The sequence below is a fragment of the Mus caroli genome, unplaced genomic scaffold, assembly GCF_978045245.1.
Source record: "Mus caroli unplaced genomic scaffold, Mus_caroli_1 scaffold_19, whole genome shotgun sequence".
Classification (NCBI taxonomy): Eukaryota; Metazoa; Chordata; class Mammalia; order Rodentia; family Muridae; genus Mus; species Mus caroli.
In genome coordinates, this window is record NW_028227274.1 from 19653057 (window position 1) to 19667058 (window position 14002).

A 14002-nucleotide genomic window follows, 5' to 3' on the forward strand; every position below is an offset into this window, starting at 1 on the left:
ATGGAAATAGATGCACATTGTTAGTAAAATGGAAACATCTTAGAAATAGCGAAGGAGTCACAGTCATCCTATAGCCTAATGTTTCTATTTTTCTTCCCAACCTCCCCCAGGCAGCCAAAGACATAGTCGCACTCTCAAACATTGTCTTACTTACTGGCATGGTGAAATAAATCATTCTTTGTTTGATAAAACTAATTTTATTTTCTTTTTTGTCCTTTGTTTCCCTCTCACAAATGGATCTTGCCGTTCCTCCAACCTGTCCTGTTAGAAAGTAAGTAGCTCCTGTTATTTCTGAGCTATTTGGTTAAAATGTTGATGCGTTATGATTGATTCCACCCACAATATATGTTCTATTTTGGAGTTCATGTGTTCAATTATGATGGTCAAGATTAATGTTTGTCTCAACTGTACAGAAACATCTGGGGATGCAGATGTGTTTTAACATCCTTCATAGCCATAGTTGTGTGTGTGTGTGTGATACTCTATAAGTTTTATGAATATAAAATAATAAAATTGTACAAAAAAGGCTTTCATTTATTTCTTTTGTACAGCAGTTAAGTGAGATGACACACATGTTTTTCAAGAAAAGAAGGCTAAGTTATCTAGAATATTGAATTAAGATGAAAAGTCATAAATAAAGATGTAGGCTAGAATACTTTAACCATGTATTTTCCAATGAATATATTACATTGGGTTTATTGCTTTCCTTTAAGAAACATTGGTACCTTTAGATGAAAACATTTTATTGTTTTAAAATGAGATAGACCAAAATAGTGATATATAGATCAAAATAATGATATATAGATAATATTTTATATTGAAATGCAATTAGAACCTTAAATAGGGATGACTAATCAGATTGACTTGAGTTGCAAGAATATTTTAATTCATCCAGAATGTGAATGTAATTTTAAATCAAAACATTTTATTTGTTTCTTTTGGGAAATTTTTGGGGAAATTAAAACAGTTGTTGAAACCTTTAGAGTGCTATTATCTTACAATTGTGAATTATATATTTTAAATTTTTTCCACAGTAAATCTTGAGCTTATTAAGTTAGTAAATAATATAACTTACTAATGTACTTGTGTGTTTGTTGAAGCTTATTGTCTGTGTGAGATGAAGTCCTTAGCTGATATTAAGTGTAGCATGAAGCTGTTACTAAACAGCCAATTTATCATCTGCAATCATGTTTACCTTAGAAAATGTAAACTGTAGTAGTGTCATATTTGTCCTGTATTCTCAGTTGCCTTTAAATCTACATTCCTCTTAAATGTTCTAAATCTACATACTTGGAGTTGAGTAATTAGTAATGTCATATGAAGAACAGGAAGGCTATTGTGGAGTTCAGTGTTAGCTGGACAATTCTATTAAGTTATGGTTTTCAAGATCGGCAGTATGTAATTTTTCTGGATTGCATTCTATGTGACTTGTCATGTTAACATCTTGTCATGTCACTGCAGAAAGTCTGCATTTCTGACAGTTTTGCTAATTTAAAACTCCTGAAATCTGGCACAGTCATTCCCAGCATCAATTTTTTCTGTGCTTTTTGTCTGGAGAGCTGAATATAAAAATTACATATTTTGCAGTGTTCGGTATAACATGTTGCATTATTTATCTGGAATTCATTTGTAGAGAGAGAGTTCTAGGGAGTTGAATCTATTTTGTCATTATAGCTATGGCTGGGCCCACTTACACATGAGCAAACCTCGTTCATCAGGGAAAATAATGAAATGAGGCCAGTGATGTAGCATCTTCATGAGGAGAGACCTTACGTAAGGCCATAGTGCTGTTCCCACATGAGTCAACTGTTACAGCTACATTGTCCTCCGACCAAATTTATATTAGGACTCTTGTTTCCTGTCAAACCCAATGGAATTATGTTTATACATTGGCACAGAAAAACGGCTTCCTAAAATAATAAAGAAAAACTCACATTATTATAATGTTTCTAAACCTTCAGGACACAATGCATATCCATGCTGACTTGCAATAATGTGTTCCTGCAATTCAGCAATTTTGGCTTTTTTATTTTTACCAGCAACCTTCATAGTAAATAAGAGATTTGATCATCTTGGCTTTTAGAAAAAGTTAGAAGCATACAACTTTTGTTTAACCTAATAATTCCAAATTTGAAAGTTCATATCTTAAAATGCTCCTTTGTTTCAAAATATTAGAGGTTAATACCTTGTCTTAAGGGGCCTATGGCGTAGGGCAGGGCAGTTCTAATAAACACTGATTTGACCAAATACTGATCTTTTGGTATAATGGGAAATAAAATGCACATAGTCACATACTCTGTGTACACATAGACATTAAACCAAAGCAGTGTTTATATCTTTCACTTATAGCTTGCAAAGGCATTGACTTGCAAGCAAACTGCAATACATGCACAGTACATTTTATTAGCATCTTTGTAAGGAACTGAATACAATTCACAAATGTCTGTGCGTGTGTATGCTAATATTTTCAATTATAAATGTAACATTGTTTTCTTTTAAATATTGCTGTAACAACGCCTTTTATCACATCATTAGTACAGAGGTAATTGTTTCTTGCTCAGAATGCTCAAACACACATTTCTTTACTCCACATATGACATTGTAGAAGCTATAGGAGAGAGATGAACATAGATGCAAATTCTTCATTTGCCATGTGAACAATTTGATGCTAGGAGCAGCCTAAATACTTATAATTTCAAATCAGTTCTCTGCTGCTTTCTTATTATTCTTTTGTTATTTTTCAGGCTCTGAGAAGGTGCAGGCCTTGATTTTTTTTTTTTTTTTTGATTGTTCAAGTGTAACGACTAAGTTATCTGAAATATTTTAAAACTGAGGCTTCATCGTGCTATTTTACAAAAATAGCACTGCATAAAAGTTTGAGACTTGGTTTCTTTAAAGTACAATGTTGGTTGCCTTGTGAATAAAAACAAAATTTGCGTTTAGGAGACATTTTGCCTGAAGCTTGTAAAACAGATGAATCTGATTAACTTTGGGGAAACTGGCCTGGCCCTTCATTGTAATGTAGATGTTTCAAGGGTGGGAAGATATTTTAGGAAGGCCTGTAAAGAGATTTCTTTCTGTTTTTCTTTTCCTTTCTTATTTCTTTTTCTCTTTTCTTTTTTAAAATTATTTTATTTTATTTTTTTGACTCAGAGAATGCTTTTGCTTATTAATCAGTTGTGTCTCAGCTGGGCTCATGTTTTGCATGCTTTTCTTTTTCCAGTGGCACCTCTCCCTTAGCCTGTCTGAATGCCATGCTTCACACTAACACGCGCATAGGGGATGGAACATTCTTCAGAGTCCCGGGGAAGTCGGGCCTCTATGCTCTCAAAGTAAGTTCCATGGCTTTGCACACTTCGTGTCACACAGATTTTGAAATATCTGAAGGTAAATACGATTGGATTTTTATGAATGACCTCTGTGCCCAGAACGTTTTCAGATGCCACAGAAAGGGTTTTGTACGAATAATAAACGGTGACAGATTTCTCTAAGGAAAACCTCAGAGTTTATGTTATAACATGGGGGAATGGAAAGAGCTGTGGCTTCCGCGGAACCTCTCCATTCTGTGAGAATTACAGGGAGGAAAGTCCCAGAGCTTCAGTTGTGTGAGATGAGGAAGGTTGCCAGGCGCCTCTTGACCTACTGCATCATTTCTGTACACTTCACACCTGTATGAAATTACAGTGATTAAAATCAGGTATTCAATGTGGTAGCAAATGATAAGCTGGAGAAAGTCAGGGGTTTTGTTTTGTTTGTTTTTGTTTGTACCAATCATGAATGTGTGTGTATAACATATATGTATAGAAAATAAAAATTTAAACTATGAGGTATGTAGATAAATATTAGAAGAAGCTTTGGATGAATGCTTTTTAATTATTTAGTGGACTCCATATTGCTTTTGAGAATGGAAAGTGATGTATGAAATAGAAAATTCCCCAGGACAGCAGCTTTTGCCAAAATAATTAAGAATATGATCTACCAGGATAATAATAATCCAGTATAATAATTGGGTTTAGTGTGTTCTACTAGATTGGCTAAGTTAAAAACAAGTTATTGCTTTAATAACTGATGGGTTGTTTTTAAAGTTCATTAATTTCCTTTGAGAAGTTTGTTTTTAATGTCAAGAGTTATACCTGGCAAAGTAATTCTTCCTTAACTAGTAACTCCTCCAATTTTTCTTACACTGTATGTTATAAAAACAACACAAGAATGTTAAAATTACTTGTATTTTTCCAGTTGTTTTTTATAGCGTTCTGGTGTTTCATTTATTGGTCAGAGTTCTGAGATGTTTTCCATTGGTCTTCATCAGATGGAACATAGGATTGAAAAGTGGAAACTATATATCTCAAGAGGAAATCTTGTGTCTAGATTTCTTTCATATTTATGTATGTGTTTGTTTTATGTATATAGGTGTGTTATCTGCATGCACACACAACAGAAGAGGGCATAGGATTCCATAGGACTACGTTATGGGCAGTTGTGTGCCACTGTGTGGGTGCTGGAAATGGAATCGGGACGTCTGGAATAGGAGGCAATGCTCTTAACTGCTGACTCATCCCTCCTTCCTGTGTATAGATTTTAGAGACATTTACCACAGTGACGGTGCTTTTTCAATGCTTTACTTTTTGCCTTCTTTTATCCTAAGGACTAATTTTTCCTTTAAAAGTCAACTGATACGATAGTTCCTACACATAACTCTGATGGTACCTCAGGACTCTGAAAACATTATTCAGTTGTATTCAGTTGCTAAAACATTTGTAAATCATTTTCGTTGTTGCTGTTGTTTTCAAAATCATACAGAAAGAGGAGTCATCATGCCCAGTGGATGGAACATTGGATCTAGTCTGTGACCCAGACCTGGATGGCGCTGAGATGGCAGAGGCCAGTGCCAATGGAGAAGAGAACAGGGGTGAGTGTACCTGACTCCAGCATACACACCTTCGCTCTTTTAAAAGTAGCATCATTTAAATGTTAAGATACTACTTGGTTTACTCTGCCATTAGAGATGCAATTTTATGCTACATTTTTAGCACTTAAGACTTATTGTCAGTCATTTTTGTTTTAAAAGCTTAGCACCCAAGAAAACTATGACACTCTTTCCCCTTATGCTTATTTTGAACAATATTTTTCCCTGAATAATTTTCTTGGGGCTCACCAGAATCTGTATACTCCTCCCATGTAGTAAGAGAGGGGTCCTGGGTTCTGCTTCTACTTTTATTTCTGTGGTGGACTAAGATCCGCATTGTTTTATGCCTAATGGCTCTAGTTTTTGGTATTTCTTTTTTTCTTGTAAGTTAAGGTTAGTGTTGCTATTCCTCAAAGAATCAAGACGATGTAAGGTAGATTTTCAATCCACAGAAGCTACTATGCTGAATCTCAGCCAACTCTCTGGTCCCACAAATGGCCACAGATCATTCCTGGGGAGGAAGACTATCACGTTAAATTCTCATCTGTGTACTCATGGGAACTAGTAAATTATCTTTCAGCAAGCAAGCCTTGCAGAAATAAAGCATTTTAGGAATAATTCTGAGTCATCCATTTAGCTCCTAGCACAGTGAAGACCCCGGCCTTTTACTGTTATGTACTCTTCATAGCCTGAGAAGCCAAGTGCTACTTCATTCCTAGTTGAATGGTAAACAAGTTTGTGAGCTCAACATTTGAAATAGATTCTGTCTTTACTAGAATGGCTACAGTGTTTAATACATGTTCACTGTGGTGCACTTGACTTAGTGTCCACGTTCCTCTCTTTTTGGAACCCTCCTTCTGCCACTGGCATAGTATTTTGGCTGGGTAGAGAGACAAAGCATTCTAAATGGACTGGCTAGTAGGGCCTCCTTTTGTCTTTGTACACATTGGAGGAGTGTCTACTTGGGTCAGTCTTGATGTTATGCTGACTGTATGTGTGAGTAGTCAGTACTCTCTCTCTCTCTCTCTCTCTCTCTCTCTCTCTCTCTCTCTCTCTCTCTCCCTCTCTCTCTCTCAACATATGCTCTCGTCTTCTGTGAGCCAAATACTACAAATACTGTTCTCATCAACATGAAACAGAAAAAACTTTCTAGTGAAAATTGAGTAATCTGACAGACAAGTACACAAGAAATATGTAAAGATTGTTGCTTATTCAGTGGTGACAACTAATATGAAGAAGTGAAATAAACAAGTTTCTACTGGGGAATGAATAATCTCCTTCATAGGATGAGGGAATAGGGTTTAAGGACAGAGAAGTCTGTAGAGGGAACAACAATTATAAAGACCTAGAGGTAGCAGAGTACTGGGAATATTACAGAAATAACAAGAGATGGATACACAAGGGAGATTTTAGTAAGATACAAAGTCATACAGGCCTATTACATAGCATCTTGAGGTATCCAGATATTATTTTAAATGAGATACTAAACCATCACACGGTTTTCAGATAGAAAGAAAATGGCCTCTTTGGGATTCTACTAAACTCACCAAGTATAAAGAAAGTGAGATACAAGTACAAACACCAGGGAGGCGAGCTAGAGAGCTTTGGTCATGATCTAGTGGGAAGGGGACAGCGCTGACACGGAAAGAAAAGCAGTGGGTGGGATGGCCATGCCTAGTTTCTGGATATATTTGAGGGATAATCCAATGGAGTTGCTGACAAATGTAGAGTTAAAGGTGAAGGGCTTGAGTTTGAATCTAGACTTTGGGTGGTGTGGGTAATCACAGAATAGCATTGTTCTCAATACCATAGCTTATGGATTAGTTACCTTTCTTGTTGCTGGAACAAAATACTCAACAAAAGGTTAGGGGCCTTTTGGAACACAGTTTGAGTGAACAGTTCGCCAAGGCAGGAGAGCATGGTAACCGGATTCTGAAGCAGCTACCACATGGCACCTGCTTTCAGGAAGCAGATGAGGTTTGGCTTGCTTTCTGCTTTTATTCAGCCTGAGACTCTAGCCCCATGGGATAGTTTGAGCCATTGATTTGAATGGGTTCTCTCACCTCAATTAAGGTAATCAAGAGACTTCCTCTCATACATGCCCAGAGCCATGCCTCTGAGGTGGTTCTAGACCCTGTCAGCTTCATGATAAATAGTAACTGTCCCAGCTAGAATGCTGAATTTCCTAATGAGGATTGGTTTGGGGAAGGTTTTGTGAGTAGGAGTTCAAGTTAGGGTGTGGACCATGAGATTGTGTTTGTGACCCCAGATGGGTTAAATGGTTACTGACATGAATGGGAAACCCAGGGCCAAGAATGGACACCTGGAGATTTTTTGTTTACTGGAATCATTTGTAGACATGAAATTGGTTGAGGTCACTAAAGGTAAATTACAAAGAAAAGACAGTCAAAGACAGCCTGAGGTTAGTTGACTTTCAAGAGGTTGAAGAGACTCTAACAAAAGGTGAGTGAGATTACAAATAGATGGATCTAGGGTAAGTTTTTTGTATAGGAAGCTGAAAGAACAATGTGTTTCTCTGAAGAGAGATTGAAAAATGACAATACTTCCTCTCATGTAAGAACTAACCAGTCTAACCCTGCATAGCTCTGGACTCAGACAAGAACAGGTGCATTGTCATCCTTATCTGCACAGGATGTTTGATGCCAGTCTGGGTTGGCAACCTTGTCCCAAGATGGGAGGAGGTGTACAGGGAGAAGGGGAGAGAGAGGTGGGAACAATGGGGGAGTCAGTGCCTACTGGGCTTATGTCTTTTTGATGAACATAATAAGGAAAGAGACAGCTTTGAGGTCTTCAAGCATAGCTTGCATGTGATGGGCATATGAAAGTTAGAGAAAAGAAATCAGAGAGGAATACAGACAATTTCAAAGATTTAAGAATTTTGGAGGTGGAGAAAAAGAAGTGGGAAATGCTTAGGAGTGGGGTGTAATCGAAACAGTTGTTTGTGCTTAATGAAGACCAATTATTAGAACCATTATTTGTTTACTGGTAGGAAAATTCCAGTAGAGGATAAGCAGACACCATGAGAAGGATGTTGTACTGCCATGTGCCTAGTAAGGTGCATGAGTGATATCTAGGCAGATGAGGAGGCTGGCTTGGTTAAGGGCACAGGCATGATGGAAAGCAATCAGCAGGAAACTCAGACTTTTCCAGTAGAAAGGGAGGTGGCTGTGTAAACATGTATAGAATGAACCTAAAGAAGTTGACTTTTCCTGTTTCAGCATTTTCTATCAAGAGGATGTCAGTTTAGTAGCCAAAGTTTGGATAGGAAAAGCACTCTCACAGAAGAATAATTAAGTCTGCCTATGCATCTGAAACCATTAAGGCCATACTCCTACATTTATCAATGTTGGGTATGATAGAACGGCAGCCATACTGTGGTTTCTCCAGAGTTAACATTCTGGACCACAGGTAGATTCAATGGCTGTTGGGTCTTGCTAAATGTGGCTGACAGTGCAACATAAGAATGAAGGAATGGTCATCCCTTTGATCTCTGCTCCAAACTTTGTCTCCTTAACTCCTTCCATGAGTATGGAATGACCTGCCAGAGACTGCCCCACTTGGGGATCCATCCCATAAACAACCACTAAACCCAGACACTATGGCAGATGCCAACAAGAGCTTGTGAACATGAGTCTTATATAGCTGACTCCTGTGAGGCTCTGCCAGTGCCTGGCAAATACAGAAGTGGATGCTCACAATCATCCATTGGATAGAGCACAAGGTCCCCAATGAAGGAACTAGAGAAAGTATCCAAGGAGCTGAAGGGGTTTGAAGCCCCATAGGAGAAACAACAATATCAACTAACCAGTACCCTCAGAGCTCCTTGGAACTAAACCACCAATCAAAAAAAAAACAAAACAAAAACAAAAACAACAACAACAACAACAAAACACATGGTGGAACTTGTGGCTCTAGCTGTATATGTAACAGAGGATGGCCTAGTTGGTCATCAATGGGAGGAGAGGCCCTAGGTCCTGTGAAGGCTCTATGCCTCAGAATAGGGGAATGCCAGGACCAGGAATGGGAGTGGGAGGGTTGGGGAGCAGGAGGGGGGGGGGGGAAGTGAATAGGGAATTTTTGGAGGGGAAACCAGGAAAGGGAATAACATTTGAAATGTAAATAAAGAAAAGAATGAAGGAGTGGAGAATGTATGGAAGGGGGATTTATAGTTTGCACAGTGGTTAAGCTAGATGTTGCTAGTACATTTGATGGATGGCTTTACCTAGAACAAAGATTACTGTTTTTAACTTGAAGAAAGATTTAAAAACTGACAGAGACCCTGGATATGGAATTCAAGAGTGATCTTCATGAATATTGAAGCTGAAAAATATAATAGAAATAATATTAATAAAGATTACCAGGTAAGAGCTAAAACCTTCCAGAAATGGAGGGTAACCCAAGAGTTGGACAGAAAGTACAAAGCACAGCTAGGGACAGAAATGTGTAACTAAGCACGCTTGCCTTACCTGGATTGGGCAGAGGCAAGGGTGCCTGGAAGTAGAACAGCTGGGATAACACCATGAGCGATGCCCACCAGCTTAAGCATAGTCACAGGAGAGAGAGGGGGCTGATAATGGCCCCTCTCTCTGAGAGTCTGGCAGCCACTAAGAGGAAAATGACTCACTGGGAGGCAATTGTTCTGTGGTCTAGCTGCCTTTGGGTCATGTGTGTTCTTGTAATGGATTACAGTAAACTTATTGGTTCACCAACTTGGATATGGACTGATCCATGAGTAAATGAACCTTTTTATGTCCCCAGAGTAAGTCACACTGATAAATATGCTCTAATGACACAAAACACAATACTGGGGCATCCAATGATCAGGGACAAAAATTGGTCCAAAGGGACAGTGAGGTTGCATATATCACCTACAACCTACTACCAGGCCCAAAAGTACAAGATGTATGCAAAAGACAAAGTCTGCCACGTGGCAGTATCTTTGGGTCCTGATACACATGGGAGAGAGCCAATATTTGTCAATCGGGATGCAAAGTAATGATTCAGAGAAAATGTTGAGATTGTAGAAGGTTTGCTAATGACTGACCCTGAATTCCAGGGAAGACAAGGATTTAACTGATTGGGCAGGGATAGAAGATAGGGGAGAAGCCCTCAACCAGTAATTAACCCAAAGCAGGGATAAGCAGACTTCCCTAATTTGACATGTGATTACTTACTTCACAGAATAACTCAGACCCACACATATCCAGCAAATGTGACCCAAATTAGATTTCCTGGCATAGCCTTTGAAGTTGCATTAGGGAAATTGCTTTGGGGAAATCACTGAAAGAATAGTAAATAGCTTATTTCCTTGAGTACTCCTTGGCTCACCCTCTTTTGTATCTTATTGCAAACTATAATTGCTTCTTGCAGGACAAGCATATTTCCTATCCAAAAAAGTGCCATGTATAGTGTGGAAAACCTAGAGAGTGAAAAATCTATTGAGTGTGGGTTATGTTCAACCTTTGCAAACAGCCCACCTTGCATGTACTTCCACATATTAAAATATTTTAAAATTTACAGCTTTTCCTTGATGCAGACAGTCATTAAGGTTTTGTTACTTGATTTGATCTCAAAGAAGAAACAGTCTTAGGAACCTCTCTCTCTTCTTACTGTATCCAAGCCCAGGTGTATATCTGACACCACAAGCCAGTTTCAAAGGTGTTCTGAAACTCGGACTGAAACAGCAGAGAACAGTTTTCAGCTAGTGACAAAGATAATTTGCCCTTCCAATGTGAGCACTGATGTGTTCCCATCCTCTTCCTCCTGAGAAAGTTTTCTACGTGTGTGTGTGTGTGTGTGTGTGTGTGTGTGTGGATGTGAGGGAGAAGTGGGAAAGAAAAGCAAAGAAGGATGAGGAGAGATGGGCCTACAATCTCTTCTTGTCTGTAGCCTCTCATATTGCCTCTTTGGTATAGAGACTAAAAGGATCTAGGCAGATAATTATCAGTAATTGGTAAGATACCCTTAGCACAATTGAAAGAATCAGCCTAGCGTCACTGAGTTATTTAAAGTTAATAAGGATAAATTGGCATTTGTTATTCTGTCAGAGAGAGAAGCAAAGATGTATAGGAAACAACAGTGTCTGCCATTGCCTGATAGTGAACTGGGCCTAGAGAGGTGGCTAACTGCTTAAGAGTGCCTATTGATCTTCAAGAGTTCTTGTCTCAGTTTTCCTGAGTCCAGCTTCAGGAGATCTGACCCCTTCTTCTTGCCTGAATTAACATGAATAGATATACACACATATGCTTACCTTTAAAATAAAGTAAATCCTAAGGATAAAGCTATGTCAACCAATATATATATATATATATATATATATATATATATATATATATATTGCTATAATATCTGAATGCCAGTCTTTTAGTAGAATTCAAAGCACTGAAGGCCTTCCTTAACCTTCTCTTGGAGTCAACTGACCACAAGAACCAATTCTTAGAAAATGTCAGCTTCCTTTCCAAAATACGTTTATTAAAGTTTTGTTGAAACGGTCTACAGTGTGGAAAAAGAGATATATTTTTGACAGTAGAATTTATGTGACAAAGAACTATAGCTGTGTCCATGTTTCTTTGACTTCTGTGCAGTCTTTGAAGTGAGCAAGTATTGAACACATAGACTTGAAAAATTAAACTGCTCAAATTTTATAAGCTAAGCTCTGGAGATCAAAGAGTGATTTAGGTGGATCGGCTGATATATCTGTGTTGACAAGCCATGACAAGTTATGCCTATATAAGTATAGATCTGTGTCACACAAAGAAAATATTACAAATTTTATGGTCTAGTTTAAGCAGAGATTTATGAGTGTGTTTGTGTCTGAGTTGTTTTTTGAGCATAATACACAGGTATATCATGGTTTTTCTCACATACTAAGTTGGTTTACAATTCATTACTCTCTTGCAGAACTCATAATATTTTATATTAAGTAACACCATCAGTATACAGTCTTTACCCTCTTCATCCTCTACTTAAAAATTGTTATTAATGAGGAAAAAATGTCACTTTTATAGCCATAATACATTTCATGCTTAAGATAAACAGTAAAGCACTCCCTTTAATGAAGAAACTGGAAAATATAGAATTTTCATCTATAGAGATCAAAAGAGGAGTGGGGGAAAGAAAAGAAAAAGGTTCTGCTTGCTATTAACCCTAATGGCTACAGGGAGGAAGCCACACTCAAGCCAGGGAATTAGTATTTTTGAAGTTTCCATTTACAGAAAGGGAGAGGAGAGGGCAGGGGAAGATAGGAGAGGGAACAAACAGGGTGAGAGAAAGAGAAAAAGAGAAGAATGGTGGACAGAGGGATAGAGAGAAACAAACACTTATCCATTATTTAGACCTTAAATCCCAGTATGTATAATGATTTCACCATTTCAAGAATTTTATTTGACCCTTTTTCATTATTCTTTATGGCTAGTTTTATAAGTGGGTTTTTGGTTGTGTGATTCTTGGCAGGGTTGTGTTAATGTAATGAAACATTATTCAAGTCACTATTTTCTTTGGCTCAGAGGTTACACGTTGAGGGTGTGTGTGTGTGTGTGTGTGTGTGTGTGTGTGTGTGTAAAATGAAACTATTAAAAGTGAAAGGTGCTTTCAGATGGCTCAAGTGTATGGGTAATATCTCTGCTAATACATCAATTACACAGAAACCAAGAGCTTCATGGATTATGTGCAACCTTTCTAATGAAAGCTCGGGCTCCCTGCAGGCATGCTCACAATGTGTACTTATTCAATAGCGTATTCATGTTGGAAGGGGTAGGGATAGAGGTAGAAGGTTATAAAGGGGATTATGACTTGAGCTCACTACATCAGTTACCCTTTCCTACTGCTGTGGCAAAAATACCTGGAAAGGGCAACTTAAGGAAGGAAGGTTTTAGTTTTTTCCTCCCGGTTTGAGCAAGCGAGTGCATAGCACAAAGCAGTGTTTCATGTTCCCCTCTGTCAGGCAGCAGAGAGAGAAATGCTGGTGCTCAGCTCAGTTTTCCCTTTTTATTTCACTCCAGATTTCAGTCCTTGAGATGGCCCAGCCCACATTCAAGGTAGTTTGTCCTTCTTAGTTAATCTCCTTGGAAACAGTCATACAAATTACACTCATATGTCTGTCTCCTAGGGGAGTCTAAATTAAGTCAGGTTGACACTCAAGATGAGCCACCATAGCGTCTTGTTTTGCTATTTACTTGCAGTGCCCCAGTGTGACATGTTTAGAGGTGCTACATGTCCACACAAATGTGTTTGGGGTGGGATATGTAGGATGTTTTAAGCAGGCTTCCAGTTGCCCATTGAGGAAGAGATAGCATGGTTATGATCTATCTGGCATCACTTCCTAAGAACTTTGTGGGCATGTAAAAGAAATTCCTTCTGGGTTTGTAGCAGGCCACCTGTTTTTTTTTTTTTGGGGGGGGTGTTAAATAAATTTGTCCCTTTTCTAGCAACTCTGCATTTTAGTCAGCAGCTTGTTAACTAATGGAGACACCTGCTCTACTTTGGTGGGCTCCAGGAACTTATGTGAAATTTTGTTGTGTTAGTTACATATGGAAGAGAGTGCAGAGGAAAGAGAATACTTTAAAGAAATGACCATGGGTGGGATGGAAAACTTCCTCTGCCCACGCCTTCCCATTCCTCTGGCTTTCATCTCTGCCCACGGATTTCATAGTTCATGAAGAAATAAAAGAGGTTTCCAAAGAGCATTGTGCTCTGACTTGTCTTAAACACAATCCATTTAGGAAAAGGTTGGTTTTTGGTTTTGTTTTGTCTTTCTTTTTTTTCAACATATCCAGGGAGAAAAAGAATCTTCCAGTCAGTCCTTACGTTTTTTGCTCTGTGCTTTTGATAACCTTTATAGCAAAGAAGGCTTTCCTTATGCTGAGTCTCTTGTGCTTTTAATTAAAGCAGTTTTCTCCTTCCTTCTGCTGCCCTGTGATGGAGAACAGCTGGTTACCATCTCCTCCCCACCCCCCTTGTCTTCTCCAAATGACTCACTCCCCCTCTTTCAAACATGATTTAAATATTCCTTCCAGTTCTTTCATCCATCAGGGGCCTCTTTTTCCTAAATCTCCCTCCTTGAACTCTGAACTCTGT

General features: G+C 38.4%; 1 protein-coding gene across 1 annotated transcript in view; it reads left to right on the forward strand.

Annotated features, from left to right (window-relative positions):
• The first annotated feature begins 233 nt into the window (after positions 1–233).
• Asxl3 (ASXL transcriptional regulator 3) overlaps positions 234–14002 on the forward strand; it is a 111971-nt gene continuing 98202 nt past the window's right edge. The window contains exons 1-3 of the mRNA XM_085833575.1: positions 234–271; positions 3224–3332; positions 4801–4909. Coding sequence (XP_085689701.1) covers positions 234–271; positions 3224–3332; positions 4801–4909 — 256 coding nt within the window. The remainder of the gene's footprint in view (positions 272–3223; positions 3333–4800; positions 4910–14002) is intronic.